This window comes from Panonychus citri, unplaced genomic scaffold (assembly GCF_014898815.1).
Source record: "Panonychus citri isolate SS breed McGregor unplaced genomic scaffold, ASM1489881v1 Contig00049, whole genome shotgun sequence".
Classification (NCBI taxonomy): domain Eukaryota; kingdom Metazoa; phylum Arthropoda; class Arachnida; order Trombidiformes; family Tetranychidae; genus Panonychus; species Panonychus citri.
Genome location: NW_026515454.1, coordinates 639,776 through 665,445, shown reverse-complemented (window position 1 = coordinate 665,445; position 25,670 = coordinate 639,776). Strand labels below are relative to the sequence as shown.

The window sequence follows — 25,670 nt, the reverse complement described above, 5'->3', positions numbered from 1 at the left end:
ACACAATTAGAATTTTTAATCATAATTGTTTGCTAATTTCTTACAATTAACATGAAGTTGAATTCGACGGGAAATCGCCGGTGGAACTCCGTTCGAGGCGATACACAGATAAACACCCATGTGGCCTCGAGATACTCTGGAAATCGTTAAACTTTCACCAGGAACACCTCGAACTTTGATTAGAAAAATAAAAAAGTTCTAATTAACAATTCTGACCCATCACAGATCAACAATCAAACACAATTTAAATCAAGTCTTGATGATTAACATGTTGGCTAGTTTTTTCTTGTCACTGATTAGTGTTAATTATATTACATAATCAAGTTAATTAGTTTTGTCATTAGTGATTAACGTGATTATCTGTTTAATTGTAATCAAAGAGTATTCAATCATTAGTAATATTTTGTATTAATACAAAATGATAATTATCATTTTGTTTGATCGTTAAAATAAATCAACAGAGGAATCAGTTAATTGTTTACAAGTGGAAACAATCAAATGGAGAAAAAAAATTCAGGTACAATTATGATTAATAAACTTTTCTTAATCATAATTGTTTGTATTTTCACTAGACAATCAATTAATCATGTTAATCAATTCTTCCAAACGGAGGGAAAGGATTTTCATATTCAATTGATATAATTGAAACACGATTAACATGATAAATCATAATTGTTTTGATAGTTACATTTGATGATGATTATTGATTATCCAACAATCAAATTAATCATCAAGAGAGAGAGAGAGAGAGAGAGAGAGTCCTAATTGTAAAGGTTAATCATCATTTTGTTTGATTGTTGTGTATAAATTGTTAATGAACAATTGGCTAATCATGTTAAGATAAATGAATGAATTATGAGTATTACCTGAATATTTCTTATAATTATCTTGTAAAATTATCTCGGAATTATCTTCCCGCCGCCATTTAACATTGGGAGTGGGATTTCCTTTGGTGAAACAGGTAAGGGTCACATTGGTTCCCTCGGGTACAATTTGATCCCATTGCTGATTTACCGCCGAGGAATCAAAATAAGGAGGGACAAGAACCTCAAGAAAACCGACCTGACTTTTCATGGGCGTCGTATTGATCTGGCACATGTAACCACCTCGATCAGATTCTTGGACATTTTTGATCATCAGGATAAATGAACGATTCTCATTTGTGATCAGAGATAAACGATAATTCCGACTGATGACATGTTGATGTATTGTCAGGATTCCCTTGTCTTCAACCCTTAACCAAGCGGCCTAAGAACGAGAGAGAAAGAGAGAGAGAGTGGGGTGGGTTGTGTAGAGTGGAAAGAAATTATTATTATTTCGATTCAAATGAAAATGTTTCGATTTCATTTTCTTCCCAAAATTCATTGTGATTTAATTTTGTTTCCTTTCATTTTTCTTTCTGATTGAATGTTCAGTTCAGTTCATCTGATGAACATCTTACCATGAATTTTATCTTCTCTTTATCTCTCTCACTCGGTTTTTTCATTTCATTCAGAGAAAAACTTTTCATGGTGGAAAAATTTTCCCTTATACAATTTCTCTTCTCTCTCTCTCTCTCTCTCTCTCTCTCTCTCTCTCTCTCTAATATCTTTCCACCTTGAATTGAATTCTTCAGGATAACCTTCATCACTTTATGGTGTCAACATGATACCAAGTCTAATAAATATCCATCATCAGTAACATCATCTTCAGTTCACCTTCATCAAACTTCACCCTGTAATCTTTATTTATCCATCTCTATCCGTCTTTCATGTTTCAACTGAACTTCTTCATGCAATCTCATGATAAATGTTTCCAATGGAGAGTAAAAAAAATTGTCTAGTTGTTGTTGTTTTCTTCAACAACAATCACAACGTTATCCCTTGAGGTGATAATGAATCGTTGATCATCATCACCATCACCATGAAATCAAATGTGAAAAAGTTGCTTAGGAATATAATTCAATTTATCAACAAATTGCATCATAGAAACTGAATTAACATTCCATCAACCCAATCGATTATGAATCAGAAACTTCAACAATCAATTTCAATCTCAAAGTAAAAATGAACATTCAAGTTACAGAAATTATCACAGATACAATCAACTACCATGAAATGATCATGATAGAAACATTTAGCTACATGAATATTCAGAATTTTTCAGAAAAAAAAACATTATCCAGAATCAGAATTTCCCTCAATGAGGAAAAAAAAGAAACTAATTCTCACATGAAATTATTAATCATTAATCATGATTATTATTAATGATAATTATTTAATTTGCAAATCTATTAATACAAATGATCATAAACTATTAACTGTTAATCTGAATTATATTTCCTTTTCCTGTTTCATATTTTTATATTAATGATTTCATGAGTTCCTGTTTGGTGTTTACTCAGATGATAACCAATAATAGGACAACAAATATTATTTCAATTTTTAAACATCATGGTGATGATGTTTGTTCATGTTAGAGTTGTTTTTTTCCAGAATTTAACAGAAAAGTTTATCAATAAATCTAAACTTTTCAGTTTCCATTTCCTCCATGAACAAGGTTCAAGTTATAGATACTATTACAATGGTAATAACAATGAATGATAATTCATCATCAGATAACCTGACATAACATGATGATCATGGTGATAACGAGCTTCAAACTATAACAGAATTCTCAATATTCATGATGTTTATCCGAAATGGATTCACAATCTACTCGGAACATTTTTTTTATCTTTCATTGAGATGATAATGTTTCAGATTTTTTTTTTCTCGTCACTTTCACCTTTAAGCTTTTATGTTGTTAATAATTCAGGTTCCAAAGTTTTTATCACCATGATAATAGACTTGGAATTGGAAATGTTGTTACAATTTCTTTCAGATAATGGAACTGAATCTTTACGTTTACTTCATGGTGGCGATGATAATAAATTTCCATCTCTCTCTCTCTTTTTCTCGGTGATGATGAATATCAATTGGAATCTAACTTTCATCTCTTCATGATTAGTGTAAATTCTTGAAACTTAAACAATTTTCATGGTAAATTTTTCATCCACATGCGATTGACTAATGTAAAGTTTTTCGCTACTTTCATGGTATCATGAACAGCCAGCAATCAATCAATTGTGACCTGATGATGATCACATCATGATGAGAATTGATAAAACAAACAGAATAAGCATCAAAATATTAGGAGAGGAAAATGTTACATGAGGAATGATTTTCATTTATCAGAATTTTGAAAGTTACGAAATTATTATATTGATAGTTGTATAAAAAGATGATAATTTTGAATAATGAACATGAACAATCAGATTGATTTAAAAGTCAATGAATAGAAAATCAATTCTGAAGGTTTCGATTGGATTTGAATTGATTTACAAACTCAATTTTGTTCATCATGAATGAGAGGTGATGATGATAATTTACATGTAGATGGTGAGGAAAAGAAAAAGTTCTAAGGGGAAAACTCGATAAGATTCATATTCCAAAGATGAAAATTTCATCATGAATCTGATTGTCTTTGACTTGCAATTCAATTTATTCACACTCAAGGCTGATTTCCTCGACTATATCATCATCACCATCTTCATCATCTTCATCATGGTGATTATATTTTGTTTCAACTTTTGTACTCTCAATATGGTTGGTGAAAAAAAGGAAATAATAAAAAAGGAAAAAGATTCATCTGAATACCCTTGAGTCAAGAACTGAATACAATGTTGAACAGAATCAGAATGATATGCAAACATGAGGAATTATCATCGTCATCATCATCATGATTATGGTTATTAACACTTCCTGTAATAACATCTTCTTATACATCATGTCATCATAATCACCATCAGTAAATTGGGAACAGAAAAACTCCCACCTTATATATTCAATCTTCCCTTACCACCGACATCTCAACTAGTATATGCCCCCAGGCAATTCAGTGAAGATCATAAATTTGTCTATTTCAATCCGTTCAAGTATCAACTTAATCATGAAAACTTCGTCTCAACTTTCATATAATAGTTGCAACTTTATTGTTTTCTTTTTCTATCCTGATTTCAGTCTATTAGAACAAAAGAAAACGATAGTTCGAGGATCTAATACTTTTCTATGCCCACACACAAAAACTCAATGGTGAAAATGATGAACTTTATCATGAGATTATCAACTCAGTTTGTTTCAAGGAAATGAATTGTTGATCTTCAATTGTGTTAACCTCTTTTACTCAACACTTTTTCCTTCTCAATTGAAATGAACATCATTCTGAAAAGATGATGAAATTGAATATATTCACCATGAAGACTAACTCCCCACTCCCAGTGACAATCCTTGAAATTGATTTTAAATATATAACGAAAATGGATCAGCAATAAAATTGATAACATTTTAAATCTTGAGGGATTTTCATTGAGGTTTTCACTTCTATCACCATGTTAATATTCACCATTGTCGCTGAATAATCATGATGAAACTTTTTCTTCCTCCCTGCCATCGAACTTGAATCAAAACTTTTAGAACTTTTTTTTTCGGCTTCCTTTTCATTCATTCATCTAAATTGTTATTATATAATAACTTTATTCCATTCAATTAATGAACAATTCCAAACTTGGTGTTTGAATGAATAAATTACCATGAAAAATGAACTCCATCAACTGGTCATCAGGTTTGTAGTGATATTTATTTAGAGAATTGGGATTTGGACAATTGAACGTTGATTTAGTTGATTTATTTAACTTTATTTAATTAACATTTTTATTTTTAATACATTTGATTTGAGGTATTGTTTAAGAGAGAAAAGGGTTTTTGGAGAGGAGAGAGAAAGGAACTAAGGTAGATCTCGACACTGAGATCCTTCCTTAGTTAGGTTGATAGAGAGAAGGAAAAGTTGGGGAAAAGGTGAATCTCAACACTGAGATTCTTCCTTTCGTTGGAAGGGTTGAGAGGAAACTGAGGATGATTCTTCTTTCTCTCTGGGTTTTAATTTATACCTGAGAGAGAAAGAAGAGAAAGAGAATGAAAAGAAAGAGAAAAAGAAAGAGAGATGTAAATCTTTAATCTTTGATCTTTACTTGTTTTTCTTAATATTATCTAAAATTTTGATCTTAATTCTATTAGTTATTTCTATGTAAAATTAATCTAAATTAACCATAATTAACCCTTTATTTTCCCTAGATCAATTAAAGCTTTTAATCAGTTGATGATATTATTCAACTGACTTTATCTAAATGTCAATTATTTTATTACACGTCCCCGCCGCTATCGAGAACAGTCCCTTGTTCTCAATTTCTTTCTTTTCTTACAGAAAAAGGGGTTAGATTTGTTTTTGGTATTGGATAATTATTGATTGTTTAAGATTATTGTAAGATTGTAGTGAATTGATATCGGATGAACGTCGATGATCAATTGTGTTTTGCTTTGTATTTTGGTTGAGTGATCTCGGATGAACGTCGAGGATCCTCGTTGATTAATTTTCATTGTTGTTTGATAATTTTATTACTTTGGTTATAAAGGGAATCTCTAAACTAAATCACTACTAAAAAAAATTCGAAGGGATGATGTTTAAACTTTTCGTTCCGTTGTCCAATTTTTTTTTTACTGTTTAATTTCAATGAGACCGATCGATATTTGGATTATCTCTCTATCGGGTCAGTTTGTTTTTCAGGGTAATGGAAAATGACTTCTTTTGGTCGTAATCCCAATTAACTGGTGAAGAAACTTTAAGAAATCGGTTCTTTTCATGATGTTTCTTTGTTTTCTTACGTTTTCTCGCTCTTCGGGTTAGTCGATGTTTGTTTGGTTTTTTGTCGATAATTCTCTTACGTTTAGTTAAATTCTGTTTAAAATTAAATTGTTTCCTTTGAGGTGGTTTTGTTATCTTGGGTGGTTCGTTGTTGATTCTTATTTTCTTAGTTTGACAGTCGATACTGATTTTAGCTTTTGAAAGAATGTCGTTACCAATGATGAACTTATTAGATTTAAGGTTTTCCATGATCAAGATGTCGTTTTCAATCGATAATGCTGATTGACCATCGTTAATTTTAAGGCTTGCTTGAGATTGGCCAATGATTTTGATTGGTTTTTCGTTAACATCGTATAATTCAGGTCCTTTGTAAGGTTCAATTGGCAGTTGTAATTCTTTTGCTAAAGGTAGAGTCAAAACTGATACACCAGAACCAGTATCTATTATTGCTTCAATTTTGTTTTCATCAATCTTTATTGGATGTTTGATTAATTGAATGGTGTTTTGAGGTGAAATTAAATTTATTTCAGGAGGTGAATTCGGATTATCGTTTTCTTCTAAGGTAATGGGGCCGACATAAGTTTTGAAAGGTTCTTGGTTAGAGAAACTTGTGAATGGTTTTGAGTCGACTATCAGTTTTTCATCTTGATTTGGGTTGTAAGCGTTCAAGTGTTGTGTGTATTGGGGTAAAATTGGTTGTTGATTGACAAAGTTTTTTGTTGGGATAAAAGGCTGTAAATAAGGGACGCGATTGTAATCCATCTGTAATTTTTTCGGACAGTATTCTTCTGTGTGATTTTGGTCTCTACAGTAATTACAAAATAGTTTGGGTTTTGGCTCTGAAAGATAGTTTATCTTATTTGTTAAATGATTGATTGTTTTCTGTAGCTTGTGTACTGTTTCTAATATATTTGACTTATCAATCGTAGCAGGTTGATTGAAATTTGTTGTTTGGTAAAAGTTGATCTGACTACTGGCCCTTTCGGCTATTCTACTAGCAGAAATATAATCATTGATAGTTTTGGGATTTTGAATTGCGATACCATACTGAATTTGAGGAAGAAGTTTATCTCTAATCAATCCTATTATCATTGATTCGGGCATTTTTTCATCTATCTTTAAACAGAGATCTATCAATTCGTAGATGAAATTGGATGAAGGCTGACCTGGTTGTTGTCTAAAGCTACTTAAACGAGTGGAGAGTTTAATTCTGTAATCTGGTGGACATAAATTTTGAATGAGTCTAGATTTAAGTTTCTGATAATTGTTAGGTTTTTCTAAGGGAGCAAAAGGTCCTGAAATGAATTGATACCATCTTTTTGCACTCTGAGTTAAATAAAAGGGTAAATGTCTGAACATATTGTCTTCGTTCCAATTTAAAAGTTTCGCGTTAAATTCAAAGTTACTAATCCATTCAATAATGTCTTCTTCATCATCTTCACCACTGAAAGGATTGATTGTTATTGGAACGTTGGAAAAGTTTGGGTAATTAATAGAATTGACAAAGACATTGGGCTGGTCAGAGTCTGACATAATTGAGGTGGAATCAGAGTCTCGACACTGAGACATATGATTTTAAGGTAAATAGGTAGAAAGTTGTGTTAATCAGAGTCTCGACACTGAGACATATGATCAAAAAAGGAAGTTAAAACAATTGCAATTTTAATAGAAGTTAGAGTTTGGTGGAAATTTAACGAAAGCTTACCAATATTTAAGACAGAATTTAATTGAAAGTTAGTTGTAACGAAACGAAAAGAGTACCATCACTAGCCCTTCCTCATCGTGGGCTCCATTTGTAGTGATATTTATTTGAAGTTGGATTTGGACAATTGAACGTTGATTTAGTTGATTTATTTAACTTTATTTAATTAACATTTTTATTTTTAATACATTTGATTTGAGGTATTGTTTAAGAGAGAAAAGGGTTTTTGGAGAGGAGAGAGAAAGGAACTAAGGTAGATCTCGACACTGAGATCCTTCCTTAGTTAGGTTGATAGAGAGAAGGAAAAGTTGGGGAAAAGGTGAATCTCAACACTGAGATTCTTCCTTTCGTTGGAAGGGTTGAGAGGAAACTGAGGATGATTCTTCTTTCTCTCTGGGTTTTAATTTATACCTGAGAAGAGAGAGATGAAAGAAAGAGAAAAGAAGAGATGTAAATCTTTAATCTTTGATCTTTACTTGTTTTTCTTAATATTATCTAAAATTTTGATCTTAATTCTATTAGTTATTTCTATGTAAAATTAATCTAAATTAACCATAATTAACCCTTTATTTTCCCTAGATCAATTAAAGCTTTTAATCAGTTGATGATATTATTCAACTGACTTTATCTAAATGTCAATTATTTTATTACAAGGTTTATGGACAATTTTCATTGTGATTGTAATAATAACGATTATCAGAACTTGTTATCCACTTTCATATTGAATTCAACCTCTCACTCAAATAATTAGCTTGATATTATTATTACTGAATTTAATATCATCAATTAGGCTTAATTGTTGTCGCAACAATGTTGTTAAAACTTTGATGGTTTTATCAGAATCAATTATTAATAGTAACTTTTTTTTCACTTTTTGGTTCCTGTTCAATACTCATTGGGAATCATAACATTTACCTTTAGCTAAACACTGGCAATGAATACAAATGATTATCATCATGTTAATGATAATAATCAATGTACATAATTAGCAACATCAACTCAATTACCTTATATGGGCCAAGAGAACTGACCAAACAGGTCAGTTGAGCATCGCGACCAACGGCAACGGTTAAATTTGGTATCGGTGCCAAGAACTTGGGTTCACCGTCATCAGAAACTGCAGCTAAATCTGTGGAGAAACAAAAAGGATTATCAACAATTAGTTAATTCTCATTCTTTTTCAATAATTGATTGTTTTTCTACCCAATTTAAAGTCAACAATCAACAACTCAGGGTAAATCCTTTCAATATCATTGAATGGATGAATTTTATAACGTTAATTAGCTAATTTCACCTTAATTGTTTGTCGGTTAAATTAAATTAGTGAACTTAATTTACTCTCTTTTCTTTCATATTCTAGGTTATTGTTGGTGAAGTGATAGAAGATTAATTAAATTTGGAATACAATAGAGTTACGAAAGAAAGAGATGATAAAGATGATAAAAGGAAGAAAAAAGTTTCAAAGTTACTAAAAATGCTCATGATAATGAAGATAATTATCATGATGATGATTTCGATTACCTTTTGTCTTTCTTATTCTCTATGGTATAATCGTAATAAGATGACTGATGATGATAAAAGGGAGAAGATGATAAGAAACAACTGATAATACTAATGATGAAGATGAAGATGATGATGATATGTAAGAGAAGAGGAAAAAAGAAAGAAACATTTCAGTAAAGTGGACTTTCTGAAAGGACTAATTAGACTCGAGCGAAATCATCACCATTATCATCTTACTCATCATTATAATCCTCTAAAGGATAAAAGATTTTCTATCATCATCATCATCATCATCTTTTATCATCATTGATGATACAAACTGATATGATAAATGATGTAAACAGAATCATTTTTATCAATTTTTACCGTTACTCGTTTTCGTCAACAGTGTTCAAGTTAAACAAAAATTGTGAAACTTTTATTGTTTATTTGGTGATGGAAACTGAGCAAAAGTGATGAGGATGATAAGAGGATGATGATAACAATGATAGGAGCACATTTCAAGAGCTTAATAAGTATTAATATATATTTGCAGTTGATGTCATACCAATAATCATCTTCATCACTTTCCGCTGAAATTGTTCATCATCATCATCATTGAGGTTTAATCTGTTTCTCAAAATAACCTCAGGGCATTAAGGAGCTTTACCTTTGTCCTGGGTGTTAGGGTGACTAATTTGATGTGTTCATTGTATCTAATGATGAGGATGAAAATAATAATAGTGACTCTTGGTTGCTTATTATTTTCATTATTATTATTTAACTACCTTTTGCCTGAAGATGATCAAGATGAAAGTTGGTATATAATGATGATGATCACATTCAATTTGATGAGGATAATGATGAATGCTCTGGAAATATATCTTATTGTTATCATCACTTTCTTGTTGTTAAAACTCAGCATGGATTAATGAACTTTATCTGAAACTCTGTCATAAAGATGATGAAATGATAATGAGAGAGAGAGAGAGAGAAACAAATACAATTGAAAGAAGAGGAAATCTAGAGGTAATTTCTGATTCATTTCATGATTAGATTGTGAAATTTACTCAGATTCTGATTTGATTAAACTAATAAACAATAACGGATCAAATTATTTGAGACAAATCATTGTATTTGATTTGTTTCCAATTGAATTACATCAGATTATCATGATGAATTCTGGGATACCAATCATGAAAAATAAACCAGAAAATTGATACAAAATGTGATATTTTTTTCCTCCCCTGAATGACTTGAAATTTTAAGTAAATTCAGTGAAAAAAAAATCCCTAATCGTAATTTCATCAGATTTTCAATATATTATCATGATGATTGCTTCATGAAATTTACATGTTATCAATCAAATCTCAATCAGTTTGATAATTTAAATGATCAATCATTGGTTATTTCAAAGTATCATTATCATGTAAAGTTATCAATTCAATCATTTATTTATACATTTGATCATGAATCATGAAAATGAATTGTTGGACCAATTTATGATCGCAATTTTCTGTCCCTCCCTGAGATATTATCATGATTAAAATCACCCTGAAGAATAATTATTCATCGGTATGATTGTTTTACCTTTTTCCATTGTTGTTTGTTATTTTTTATTCAGTGAGCAAGAAAATTGGAATCAATGGAAATTGGAATTTGATAAGGAAAAGAAGAGGAAAAAAATATATTCTTTTCATGGTAAACATCATCAATTCATGAATTCGGAAATGATAATCAAAAGATGAATAAGATTTTCAATTGATTTATTGTATCTTTCCTATTGTTCATATTGAATATCATCAATTATCTTCATCAACTTGAAAGGTTCCATGGAAACTCAGGCTCATGGACAGTTTCACCTCATGGAAAAGTTTCCAGAGTGTAAAATGTCAAGACACGATTCTTGATGACAATCATGATAATAACAGGTAATTATTTTCAATAATCATCGTGGTGAAAAAAAAGTTCATTAATCAATCGATAAAGAAAAAGAGTCAATTCTCATTCTCAGCTAATCTACTCTCAGAATTTTAATCTTTCAATGTTCTAACCATTATCATGGAATGAACTTTTTTTTTCTTCTCCTCTTTTTGTCCTTTTGATAATATATATAAAAGTTTTTCCTGGTGAAGGTGGAAGGGGAAAAGTTCTGGACAATTGAATCATTGACACTGAAAGGTTTCAACTGAAACTTTTCATCCTCATCCCTTCATCCTCATCATCTTAAACTATTGAACCATGTAACAAACTAATGGATAAGATGAATTGAGTTCTAGGTGAAGCTTATGCTTATCATGGGGAGAAAGAAATTTCCATTCAAAGTTGCAGAACTTTTTGCCAGAATTTTGGTTCTGATGAAAATTAAGGGAAAAAAAAGATTCTTTTTCCAATATTATTATCATTTCTCTTTCTCTCTTTATCACCATCGTCATGAACTTTGCTCCAATTTGGCTGTTAATCGATGGTTGATGAAGATGAAAGATTTAGTTGGCATCGAATTTGTTTCTCCAAATTTGTTGATAATTTCACTTTAACACTCTAACTAGAAGACTACAAATTCGAGGTCAGAACTTTTTCCGCTTGGTTTTGAATTGTTGCTCCTGAATTTCATCAAATTATCATGAATTACAATCTAATAATCAAAAAGGGAGAGAAAGTTAATATAGTTTATACAATAAGAAAAAAGTTCTAACCTCTAATTCATTGCAAGTTTTTTCTCTTCACAATTTATTGAATAACATTTTCTCATCAATTTCAAGTTTATCCAATAATAAAACATTCCCTGTGTTCAGATTCAGATTTTTTTATCTCAAATTGAGAAGAAAAAAAAAGTTCGTTCATCACTTGAGAATCGAAACTTTTTTTTTCTCTCTCTCCATTGACAATAAAATCAACTCTCGAAATGAAATTTACTCCAGAACTTTTCTCTCCCTCTCTCCATCGGATGGAAATCATTTCCCTGTGTGAATTATAAATCAGCATGAAATTCAATTGCAACTGAATTTGAATCAGCCAGAATTTTGGTGAATCAAAATGATTGAAATCGAGAAGAGAAAAAAAAACTTTGGACTTGTTTTTACTTTTTCTCTCCTATTAACTTGGATTATGACATAGCCATTATTCATGGTTAATCATTAAGTTAATCAGAATCAGCTAGATTATCATGATGGAGTAAAATTTCTCATGAAATTGGAGAAAATTTCACATTTTTCTTTTCTTTTTCACCTCTATCATATCTAAATTCATGTGTTCGTGCCTAAAAAAACCCCAAGTCACAATGAGCTCATAAAACTAATTCTGAATTTATCACGATTATCATGATTACCATGAAAATGGTGAGGAAACATTAATATGGCGGAAACTTTGAGCTTACAAGAAAAAAAAAACATTTCCTCCTCATGGTTTCCCACTCACACTTTAGATATGATTTCATATCAAGGTGTTTACTCAGTGGGTGTAATTTAAACCCCACTCACCTTGTTTTCCACCACCACCAGTAACAAATTGATACCTTTACTCTTCCTCCTCCTCTTCCCACCGAGATCCATTTGTTTGCCATTGAATTTTTTACTCATTTCATGAAGTTAACTCTGATTTATTGTTCCCACCATGAGACCATCATGATGGTTTACCTGAGAGATTTTCATGACTTTTATCCCTCTTTTTTTCCTGTTGATTTTAAACTGATTTATTTATGTAATTCAAAACTTAAAAACGCCAATAATTAGCTTGATAATTTTGTCAAATTGTATTAGAAGCAAAAACAAAACAATATTATTCAACTTTGATGATGTATGTAAACACTTATCATCATGAATTTTGAATAACAAGGTTGACATTATCCTGATGATGATCACCATGTACTTGACAATCAGTTAATTCAGTTCACTTTAAGTAATACAATGTTGTCACGCCCAATCAATTGTCTAGTTGATTAGTTGACATGATTCACAATGGTAATAAAAATATGACGATAACAATGAACCTGAATCACCATGAATATGAGAATGGGAAAAATATATTAAGAAGTTTGAATAACTTAATAGCGAAATTTTTTCCATCAAATATACTAAACAATTAACAGTAACATTCACGAATAATACAAATACAATCAACTGATTGTATTAATCATTATTTAGCAAGAAATAAAATCAATAATAATCATAAAAGGTGATGTAACGATTTTTTGATTTGATAAAAGGAAGGAAAAAAAATTTGATTGAGAAACTTTAATCAAGTTGTTGATGAACAATTAAAGTGATGGGAAAATTAACAAATGACACTGACGATGATGAAGATGATAAGTTAATTGTGGTTAAATTGTTGGATACAAATCGTAACCTCGCAAAACCAATTTGATCATCATCTTCAATCACTAATTGTTCATCATCAAGTTGACAAGTTTAGTATCAAATTTGGTTAAACTAATCAATCTTGTTAAATTGTTGATCTAATTAACTTTTTTTTCCCTTCTAATCTCATCTCAAATTTCTGCTCATCAACAATTAACTTACCAATGAGTTGATTGTCACTTTAATCAAACTGCATCTCAAAATTGTTGATTACATTTTAAACAATTCATTTAATCATTTTCACTCGCAATTAAGACCGGTACAAATTAACTAGAAAAAAACATCTTAAAGTCCTCGTTAATATTAATACATGCACTTTGTATTAAGAACTGAAACTTACCGATGAATTTCAAATCTACAGCATCGTAATAATCATCGAATTGAATAACAGTGATGATCATTGAACTTTTTACTTCGATTACGAATAAAAAAATGACCGTTGATTGATAAATCAGCTGAAGATTTCAACAATGAGTTAATTTGATTAGCATTAAAAGTCTCCGTATCATAATCTAATCAACAATTTATTCATCACAATTCAATAGTGTAGATGGTTATTAATATTATCTGATGATTTCTCAGATAGTTATGGTTGATTTCATGATGATGAATTAATATAAAATCAACAATAAGAATCCACTTTGAATGATTAAATAATTTCTCATCTCTTCAAACTGAATTAATGATAATCAACAATTGAATATGATATTCATGTAACTTTATCAATGGTAAATTGTTATGTTAATGTGAAGTTCAATATAACATGATGATTATCATGATGAACATATTGGAATCGAGATGAATTGAAACTGAAACCCAATGATATTAATATTATATATATGAAAATGGGAGTGATAAAATCCCTGAATTTGATCATCATGAGAGATGACTAATTTTAATTACATATTTTATCTTATTAATTATCGTTAATGGTCAAAGTGTCCAAGAGAAAAATTTTCTTCTTCTTTTTTTTTTGCTCAATCTCTTGAATCTTTTTCAATTCGATTACGATAAAGATGCAGATCGATAAGAATCATCTTCCTTTTCATGCTCATCTTCATCATCATCTGACTCATTATCTTCATCATGATGATTTCTGTTTTCTTTTCTTTCCTCATCAGGGATCTCCTGTTTGAAACCATTTCCAAATTAACTGTTCATCTGATTAAAGTTTCGCTCCAATTGATTTTGTTGACTGCTTGACCATTATACTGATCATCACCATCATCATCATCCATCTTGACCAGTCCAGAGAATTGACCTTTCCCCTTTTGCTTCATTTAACTTTGAAAATTGATATTAAATAACAAACTGAGAATAGAAACTTTTTTTTTAAAGTACTTAATTCAATTCTAATTTGAAAATTCAATGTCCAGTCTCATTGGAGTGGACAAAGAAACAAATTCACTCCCAGCAAAAACTTTATCACTTTCATGATTCATATATCATGTAGTTCATAATGAAATATCTAATGTAACTAATTGTAACCAATTAATGAAGAAAGTACATTAATTTACCTTCAGAACGAAAAAAGTTTCACCCAAAAGGAAGGACAAAAATCCAGAGTATTACAAACCATTTAGAACCAGTAACTGAATCAGAATTTAATTATCACATCAGAATAATGTTGATGATAATCAAATAGTTTATCGTTATCATCGTTGCTACTCAATTGGTTATATAATATATTTTTTTTACCTTCCATGAACTCTGAATATGAAAGGGAAAAATATACAAGACCTACAATCATTGAATCTGAAATTCATCATCAGATTATTCAGTTCTCTTTCTGAACAACATGCTACAATATTGTCTCATGTTATATAACTTTTTTTTGCTCATCATCTATTATCGATGATGATCTGAGTTACTTCCGTTTTCATTTTGGTATTTTTTTACCATGTAACCCAAACACGCAACATAAGACATTCATCTTGATGATGATAATACCATGATGATGATGATCATTCAGAATCTCCCTGAATTGAGATGAAACAAACAACAACAACATGAAACATGGAACAGTTTTACTGAATACCTTTTATCATGATACAAAATTACATGATGATCATGATGATTATTATGAAATCGTTTTGTTTTTGTAATTGAAAGTAAAAAATTGATTCTGTCCCTGAGAAGGAAAATCTGGCAAAGAATCTGAAAGTTTTCAACATCTCTCAGAATTCAGGGAATTTTAATGTAAACAGATTATCATGATTATTATTTTAATCATAAAATCTGATTAAGAAGCTTAATCAAGGTGAATTAAGTTTAAATCATCTAAGTCATTTTGTTTATGGATTAAAATTAAGTTACTTTTAAATTGTTACTTTCTGTTGGAAATATAATTTTTACATGAAAATCAGTAAAAGGATTCAATGTATTGTGTTAACTAAATCACCTGGAAGTAAATTAACTAATCACAATTTAAGAATGAACAATCAACCAGAATAATAATATTCATTATAAGTTTGAATAGTTTAATCCTAATCATGTTTATTATTATTATCAAATCATTAAAATTAAAATTGATTTTTTCTTTCAAAATTTGAATCAATTTTTCATTCTAATGATAATAGTTTCCCATCATCATAATCATCATGCTCATGAATTAAGTTTCAATATGATTTTTTCAGGATAAATTCAAGTTACTTGTTATTTGAAACTTAATGATAAGTATTTTTGAAGACAAAAATGATGATGATGATAATGAGATAATAAAAGATGACAAAAGGCTTAGGAGAAGAAGGAAAAAAGTTCTGATCATGAATGAATTCAGATGATGAACTTTTGCTTCTGAGGAAAGTTTCATCTCTCTCTCTCTCTCTCTCTCTCTCTCTCTCTCTCTTGAATATGAGCCAAAAATATTCAATATCTGATTCAGATGATGAAGTAGATGAAGATGATGATGATGATGATGATGAAGAGGAAGTAAGAAGGTAGGATGAGGTAGATGATAAAAGATAAATATCTATGGAAGAGAAACTTTTTTCTGATCGATTTTTTTATCGACAATGACAATCATCATCAAGTAATCATTTCATTTCCTGTTTTTATCATTACCATTGGTGTTATCATGATGATGAAGATAAAGATGAAGACAAGGATGATAGCAAAACATAAAAAAAGATACACCGACAAGGTAACAGTTAAAAAAAATGACTCCAAATGAGATTCATGTTATATATGAATTGTCAATTGACGGGTGGAGTTAACATGATAATCATCATGGAAATGAATAAGATATTATCATCATAATCGTTATCATGGATACATTTATTCAGAGAGCTTGAGTTTATTTTCATGATGTGATGATAATCATCTGGATGATAATGAAACAATTGAAACAATTGACAGATAGTCTAAAGGTATCATCCTAATACATTCAGTGGGAATTAGATTTTATCGTGGATGATAACTTCTGGTTGACATGTAAACGTATCATCATCATGAGCCCGATTAATAACATAATCAGAATCTGATTCATTTTCTTGAATATCTAATAAATATAAATCATTGTTACAATTAGATTTTACGTGATTAGTAATAATTGAGATGAGACAATGATCATGTCACTGATGATAATTTGATAACATCTCTCTCACTCAATCTATTAAATCATCTTTATGAAAATTATCATCATCATCATCATTATCATCCAGTGATAAAGTGCCAATGAAATATAACTGATAATTTATTAGGTTAATATTTGATTATGATAATGATTCTTGATTATCCTATGGTTAATAATGATTAATCTTAATTGTTTGATAACAATTTAAGTTAATTAGTTATGTTGTTTTTGTTATCATCATCATTTAACTTTCACCTTTTACTTGAGCTCTTTTTTTAAATGGCTTTTGTATTAGTTAAAATTAGTTGTGTTAATGGTTAACAATTTACAAATCATTAAGTTCATCAATCATAATTAGTTGAATCAACTTATTCTCAATCTAGTTTTCCACTGGTTCAATCTACTTATGTATTATTATGTAATAACAGTTTCTTGTTTACTCTTGAAAATATATTTATAAGGTTACGATTCAAATGGTCAGTTGGTCAATATTCAAGTGTCATGGTGATAATCAAATAAATAGCGAGATCCAGAGGGTCCAAATTATTAACTAAATTGTAATAAGATTTTAAGACTGAGAAATCAAATCAAATGGACAATTGAAAAGTCAAAGTTAAAGTTCAATAGCCTGCGGGTAGATTATCAGAAAGATATTCATACTTCTCTCAATGAATTTGATCCGAATTCACCTTGAAATAAACTCATCGTTATTTTGATGATGAAAATGGTGATATTTACAATAGGAAATGAAGATAAATCTAATAAATGTTATCATGAGATTAATGTAAACATTATATGTTTCATGGTGAAAGTATCATTAAAATAAATAGTTCCTCATGAGATTTGGTTAATTTCATGATAATTTTCAAATTTTAATACGAAAAGTGATAATCCTAATAGTTTTTTCATAATAATTAATGTTACTAATCATGATTGAAGGTGCGTAATAACATTTTGTAAGGGAAGGTGAACTGCTCTTACTCCCGAACTCACTTGATCATCGATAACCAACCAAATCAAATTAAGATGACACTTAATCTTGACCTTGAAATATGAAAATTGAGTATTGGTCAAACTTTCTCAGATGAATTTAGAATTTCAATCGACTACGGATGGTTCAAGTTTCTCCAATTCCTATGATCCATTACAATTTACCTTCCTCAGAATGGTCAAGTGTACATTACAATTCTTTGGTTCTGCTAGTGAAACCAATACTTACGCTGGAATCAAATAGAATCCTCTTCGCTCAATGGCACTGAGTCTATATTGAGCGATAATTATTAATCATTACCTTAAGATATCTTATAAAATCAATGATTGATCCATAATAAATCGTGATTAATTCTAAAAAAATAGAAGAAAAATCGAATCAAATAACTTAATGTGAATATTAATTCACTCAATCAATACGATTTACCTTCCAATTCAAATCAATAATCAATGAAAATTACATTATTAGTGATTTATAAAAACAACTGAAGGTAAATCAAGTTAACTAAGAAAGGAAATAATAAGGAGTTAGAGTTAAAATTGAATATTCGAGTCTTTCAATTCATTCTAATCAGAATTATCATCATTTACGAGGAATTGGAATAAGAAAAGAAGTTTAATATAACTCAAGATCGAGTTGAATGCTGAAAAAATGCCAAAAAAGGTCAACATGATGAGTTTCGATTTGAGCTTTAAAAGATTATTCAGTTTTTTTTATATTCAAGTGATTAAGATAATCAACAAGGTTTTCTCATATATACTGTTCAAGAATCTCGAGCCTCAAGATTTAATTGTTGCTTTCATGAGACTTAAATCAATCGAGAAATCGAAATTCATTATGAAAAAATCTACGACGAGTAAATTTCAACGTTTCATGTGCTACTTTATATTGGTTGCTAATAATATTTTCGGCTTTCGGTGGTTGGTTCTTGGAATTACGAGCAATAAATTGTTACAATTAATTCTTGGTGACGTTTTTATCGAGTTAGATGAACGAAAATTTCTCAACTATTTGCATTATTTTACGGCTTATCTATTCATCATATTGCATATTTTCAATATTTGGCTGAATAATTTTGTGGACAACAATTACACCGAAGCAATTGATGACTACGTCAAGAGTATACGAGCCTCAAGAAAACTATTCCACTTCTCCGACTATTATGAATGGCTACTTCGAACTTCTTATATCTATCAAATAAGAGTCTATGTTTTCATCTGCTACTTTGGAGCATTTATGTGTTTCTTGCTTGATTTTCGAATCGCGATTTCATTTTTCACCGATTTTCAGACTTTATTCTTGCAATTGCTTTTCATTTGTCCAGTTTTCTATTCCATGCATTTCAGCGTCTTCAGTGGTTTTTGGCTTTCGTTACACTGGTCCTTGCCCGTTTCATTTGCTTATTGTCAATTATCTTCATTCAATTCCATGAATATTAATCAATTGAAATTCTCTCATCGTCAAATCTCATTTCTCTCTGAATTTCAAAAGCTCAGTAATTGGATGGATTCATTTAATCATCAGATAAGGTGGATTGTTTTGTTCACTTATTCTTATATAACTTTCATCGTCGTTCTGGTCACTTATTATGGGTCACAACACAATTTCACGGATCCTTGGTTGAATTCCTTTTTTCGAGTAGCGAGTACCTTAGCTTCTTTGACCTTATTGTTATTTTGTTACCTTTCTTCGTCCATTCCCCGCGCAGTTTGTACCATTGTTCAAGCGATCTCATCAATAGTAATATTAATCGAGTTTTTTTTTCTTTCACTTGAAGGGAAACAGAGTCCATTTGACGATTTACTTACTGTCCAAATGTAAAACTAATAACATTTCGTTAATGTTAAAGGTAAATCTCTTTACGTATTCAGATGATCATTTCTGATCAACCAAAGTTTTTATTTAGAGACTTGAAGTGTTGGATCGATTATCATATCGTAAAGTTGGCTTGTATTTGAATGAAACTATTCTGATTTGTAATCGTTTCTCGGTCATTGTAAGTTCCCTGGAAGATCAATCTAATGGTCGAAAAATTTGTCTTTAAAACGTTTTTTCTTCATTTTCAGTTCATATTAGAATGTGTTGGATTATATTTGCTCATGTATGCGAATTTGAACAGAACAAGTAATTGAATTGACCAATAAAATATATCAATTAGAAAATTTCGCTTTCATTTGTCAGTGTCAATCGAAATCAAAACGAAATCTTATTAAATTATTTTCCATTCGTTCTTGGATAACATTTGTAAATCAAATTAAATCATCATACCATTCACTATTATAATAAATTGATTAGCTATCGTTTACTGAATCAATACACTGAGATATTGTTTTTGATTTAAATCAATAATCAATGAAAATATCATTATAAGTTATTCCTCAATTGAAGGCAAATCAAATCAATTTACAAAAAGTTCATCAGTTTTTAATTCATTTGTAATCTAAGTAATGACGATAATAATTATAAGTCATCATGATTGAGCTAAATTCTGAAAATTTTTTACTTTTATGAGACTTGAAACAATCGAGAAATCAAAATTCATTAAAGCCAAAGACGAATGAATTTCAACGTTTCAATTTTTACTTTCTATTGATTTCTAATAATATTTTAGCATTTCGGTGGCTGATTCTTGGACTTACGAACTATAAATTGCTACGATTTATCGGTGACATTTTCACTTGTATCAATGATCGGCAATTCCCATTACTGTGGTTCTTATCTTCCTTAATTGATTGTCTTCATCCATGGAGTTGAACATGAAAATATAACTATTGAACTATTCAGGAATCGTGAAAATATCATGAAATTTGTACCTAAAAATTTTTCAGATTTCCATTGATTTGGTAATAAGGATGACGATGATTACAAATTATCATCATATTATGAATTAAGTAATCATAATAATGAGAATGAGTATTGGATAGATTCTGATAAAAGTAACTTCAGTTAGTTGAATAGTTATATTATCATGATGATGATTATTATTATCATCATCATGCAATGGGTGAAAAGTTGAAATCATATTAATGGTTTTCTCAAGATGAAAATACATGATAAGGTTAACAGATTATTGGACTTGGAACTTTTTTTTCAGGCTCATATTTTTTCATCATGATTATGAAAACGAAGTAGAAGAAGACGAAAAAAAAACTTAATTCGAACTTTTTTTTCTGGCCTGTCATTAATACTCTAGACAGGATGAGTCTTTGTGGTTATCATGATGAAGATGATGGAGGAAGAGGAAGACAAGATGATGAAAAATGATGGTGAAAAATAATCCACCCAAAAATGAACCAGAATAAAAGTAAATTAAATGTAACTAAAATTGATATTGAATAAATTACCACGATAAATGGTTGATCATCCAGAGGTTTAATTGATGATATCGATATGATTAGAATTGATGATGAGAATTATCATCTTAATCATCTTATTTAGCATCTTCCTTTTACTTTGGGATGATCGGGACAATTGATAACTTTATCTTCCTCCTCCTTCATCATCTCATTATCCATCAGCTTACCTTTCATCATTATCTCTCATTTTCAATTCTGTTAATCTGAATGATCATCATGAAAAATCAGAAGGTTGAATCAATAAGTAATCAGACAAACTATTGATGAGAAAAAAACATCAACATTGCAATGAGAGGATGATGATGATGATGAACATATTATCTCAATTAATCATTTATCAAGGGTGGAGGTGGTGGGATTGATTAACATGATAGAATGAAAAAAAGTTCTGAAAGTTTTTCGTTCTCATATTCATGATAATACCTTATGGTTGATCTATTTTCATCATTCCCAGTTGATGATAATTTCAGGTATGAGTGTGTATGTATATCAGAATCATGAACTTTTCGTGCAAAAATTTCATCTCCAGAATGATCTAGTTTCCCACCATCATGGTGATTCATCAATGAACAGTCTGAGAATGAATTTAGCTCAATATTGAGATTGAACTTTTTTTTTTCTTTCTGCTACCAAAAAAAAAAGAACAACAAGAAATATAATCAGAACCGGAACTTTTTTCTCTCACTCATGATAACATGACAATTCCAGGGGATGTTCTGAACAGATAGTAGGCAAAAAAAATAGGTGAATAAATGATAAGATGAATTAGATTTCCATTGGACCGAATTTCCAAATTTTAATTATCATCATGATCCAGGGTAACATTTCAACCTTCATTCAGAATCAAGAACTGAATTAATTGTTTCTCTCTCTCTTTCTTTTTTCTTTATTTTGTGATACAAATGTTTCCAAATCCATGTTAACTCATGTTGTTCAGTTACGATTCTGATTATTTATCTCAAATCAACAATCATGAAGCTGAACTTTTGTTCAGCTTTACTCTGAACCGATTTTTTTACTCTATTTTCATTGGTAAATCCCAAACATGATTTTGAATTGAAATTCAATGTTGATAATGATTATCATTTGTTATTTGCTGGTTGATTTAAAATAATAATAATGTTGATTGTTAAAGATAAATCTCTGATTGTTAACCATTGATTGTTTGTTCACCATGATTTCGAGCAGTTATCTTATAATGTTCAGAACTTTTTTCTTTATTTCTTCTCGAAACTTATTCAATCCTTGAAAAGAAAAAAAGTTTTTCGATTTGTTTTTTTTGCCTCTTCTAATCACGATTTAAGAAACTATTCCAAATCATTATCAACAATTCAATTCGATGATTAAATCATGATTAATCATGATAATGATTACGAATCTCAAAATGATCAGGAATCTTCATTCTCATTCCAAGTGATTTAATTTTCCTTTGATTGTAATTGTATTTTTCTTGAGAAGTTTTTTTTTGTTAATGATTAACTTTCATTCAGTGTTAATAATTTACCCTGTACACTTCATTAATTGTGTTAAATTAACAATTGACCAACAATCAATGATAATAACTGATAATCAAGAGGGAATCAGCTTAATTGTGGTTACATTTTGAATCGTTGGTTGAAAAAAAAGGTAAACTAATACAAACAATTTAATCAATATCATAATTTGAGTAACAATTTAAAGAGGACATTGTTAGTTGAGTTGATTATTGATTGATTATTATTAAATTGTTGCTGAAAAATTAATGATCAGTGAATGAAAAAAAAAACAACAACAACAAATATCAATGAAGTTTATGATTGTATTTATAAATTTAATTGATTGATTTTAATTGTTATCATTCAATTGGGTTTTGTTAACTTTAATTGTAATAATTGTTTGTTTTGAAATGAAAACAAGATTATCGGTAAAACTTTCATTCAATTAATCACTTTCTTAATTTGCTTCTGATGATAATTTAATTTGATTGGGAAAATGATTAAATTGTAATAAAAAAAGATTCCGATTTTTTTATCATCACATTTTGTGTCAATCAATTGTTACCATGATTGATTTTATATTGATTCAGTTTGGTAAATCAAAATCCCTTGTCAATAGTTAATTTGATTGATATCAAATTGTAATCAAAATTTTGTTCAAAAGTTAATATTTAATTGTGATTAGTGTTATTATTTTAAATGATCGAGGAAAATTTCAATCAATAGATTTAATCAAACCTAACAATTGAATTTTATATAACTAAATTGATAATCATTAGGATCTTAATGATGATCATCATGAAGGTTTACAATTAAATTTATTGATTGGTTAAAATGGACCAGAAAAAAAATAATAGACAATCAGTTAATCATCAACAATCAATCAATCAATTAAGGATAAAAACAAGAAACAAGTAAAGTAATTAAATCATTGAAAGTAAAAGAGTTGATTGTTAACCAAATTGATTTATCAATCAGAATTAGATTTAGCTGATGAACTGTTTTTAATCACAGAGAGAAAGTTAATTTATTAATTGTTAGCAATCAAGAGGAATCTTAATTATTGTGAGAGTTTCTAATCGTGAAGATAGAAAAAGTATCTCTGGATTCATTTACAAACTGTCGAGTGGCCCAATAGCATATGAATCATCACGTCAATCGATCATTGCATAAAGCACCACCGAAGCTGAATATATCGCCGTCTGTTCAGCTATGAATGAAGGAAAACACCTAATTAGCTTGTTGAGTGAGCTAGAATATCGAGAAGAAGCCGCAGAACCGATATTGCTATATAATGATAACACGAGTACGATAAAGCTGGCGAAAAATGATCAAACAAGCAAGAAGACAAAGCATATTGATCTTCGTTTCCATAAAGTCAAAGAACATATAGCTTTGGGTCATTTTAAAATTGCTTACATGAGCACTGATGACATGCCAGCCGATATTCTAACAAAAGCTCTTACAAGAAACAAGCATGAAAAATTCTGTAAAGAATTAGGAATCACGGTTTGAGGGAGAGTGTGAGAGTTTGAAAATTTAAATGTAACAAACCGTTGATTGTGGCTATAGAGATTAAGTAATCAGGTGGATTACTTAATCTTAATCTAGATGCTTCTAGATTGTCTGTTGCAATATATATATAGCCACAGCCTCTCTCATAATTTAACCTAGTCAATCTAGTTGTCCTAATGTCTTCCTAATTGTCAACCTCTACATCTCCATAATTGTGTCACTATTTAATCTCATCTTTTGTTTAGTTCAATAAAGACTACAAAGTCTCAATCGATATCCACATCTCTCAATTATCAAGGTAATTATCATAATTTATCATTTATATTGATTAACTTTTGGACAATTTAATCAATTATCTAGCTGATTATTAACAAGAAAATGATCAAATTTAATTGAATAACTTCATTCAACAATAACAATGTATTCAATTCAATTTACTTCAGGAATCAATTTATTCCCAATGAATGAATTGATAACATAAATTGAAATTTATATTAACTTTTTTTTTTTGATTATTACCATTAAAGGTGCTGATTGTTTGTTGATTGTTGTTGATCATGATAATTTAATATATATTCAAATAAATTGTGTTTATATATTTACCTTGAGAGGTTGATAAAAGTTGAAGATAACTGCTTAATAAAGCAAGTGACATAATGATAACAATTAAATAAATCAGTGAATCAGTTGATTCCGATTGTGGTTTACAATTAGTTAAACAACCAGAGTTAATTTGATGATTAAACAAAGTCAATAACAACATTTGAAATCCAATGATACATAAATTCACTCATAACAATTAGTCAAAATGTACACACAAACTGAGATAAAACATCAACAACAATTAACTAATCACTTGAAAGATAAATCCAGATAAAAATGAATCCACAACAACAATTAAAACTTAATATTAAAACAGAGAGACAAAATAATTAGTCTATCAATTGATTGTGATCACAATCAAGAGCAAAACAATTAACCTCATGGTAAAGGTTATGGTGATGATGATGATGATCGTCAACAATTAGTAGATTTAAATGAGTAACAATTAGCTGGATAATTAAAGTTTCCAATTCAAATGTTTCTCTTAAAGTGAAAGTTTTTTTGTTTTTCTTACTCGATATTACCTTTAACTCACCAAATTCAATTGGATTCATGAGCAGAATCAGTTCAGAACTTCATCTAAGTTCAACTCTGGGAATATAATATAAGGTGGGGAGTGGGTGAAGGTGGGTGGGAGGTTGACAATATATAGTTGTAGTAATAATAATCCAGATAATCATGATAATAATAATAACCATCGGATAGATTGATAATCAGAGTCTGTCAACCTTTGAGAATGAATTTTTTTGTTATTGTTAAGTTTTTATTTCCAATCGAAATGATTAATGTTTAATCATAAATTGTAATCATGATTAAATAATTACAATTATTACCAACGAAACAATTTGATTGTGATTAACATGATCAACAAGAAAGAGGACTTTTTTGATGCCTCGATT

General features: G+C 29.5%; 1 protein-coding gene across 1 annotated transcript in view; it reads right to left on the bottom strand.

Moving 5' to 3' along the window:
* The window catches only part of LOC128385643 (lachesin-like), a 27,939-nt gene extending 2,336 nt beyond the window's left edge, over window positions 1-25,603 (bottom strand). The window contains exons 1-4 of the mRNA XM_053344537.1: window positions 24,772-25,603; window positions 8,428-8,549; window positions 867-1,248; window positions 45-173 (exon numbers count right to left, since the gene is read on the bottom strand). Coding sequence (XP_053200512.1) covers window positions 45-173; window positions 867-1,248; window positions 8,428-8,549; window positions 24,772-24,931 — 793 coding nt within the window. The 5' untranslated portion in view covers window positions 24,932-25,603. The remainder of the gene's footprint in view (window positions 1-44; window positions 174-866; window positions 1,249-8,427; window positions 8,550-24,771) is intronic.
* Window positions 25,604-25,670: the final 67 nt, after the last annotated feature.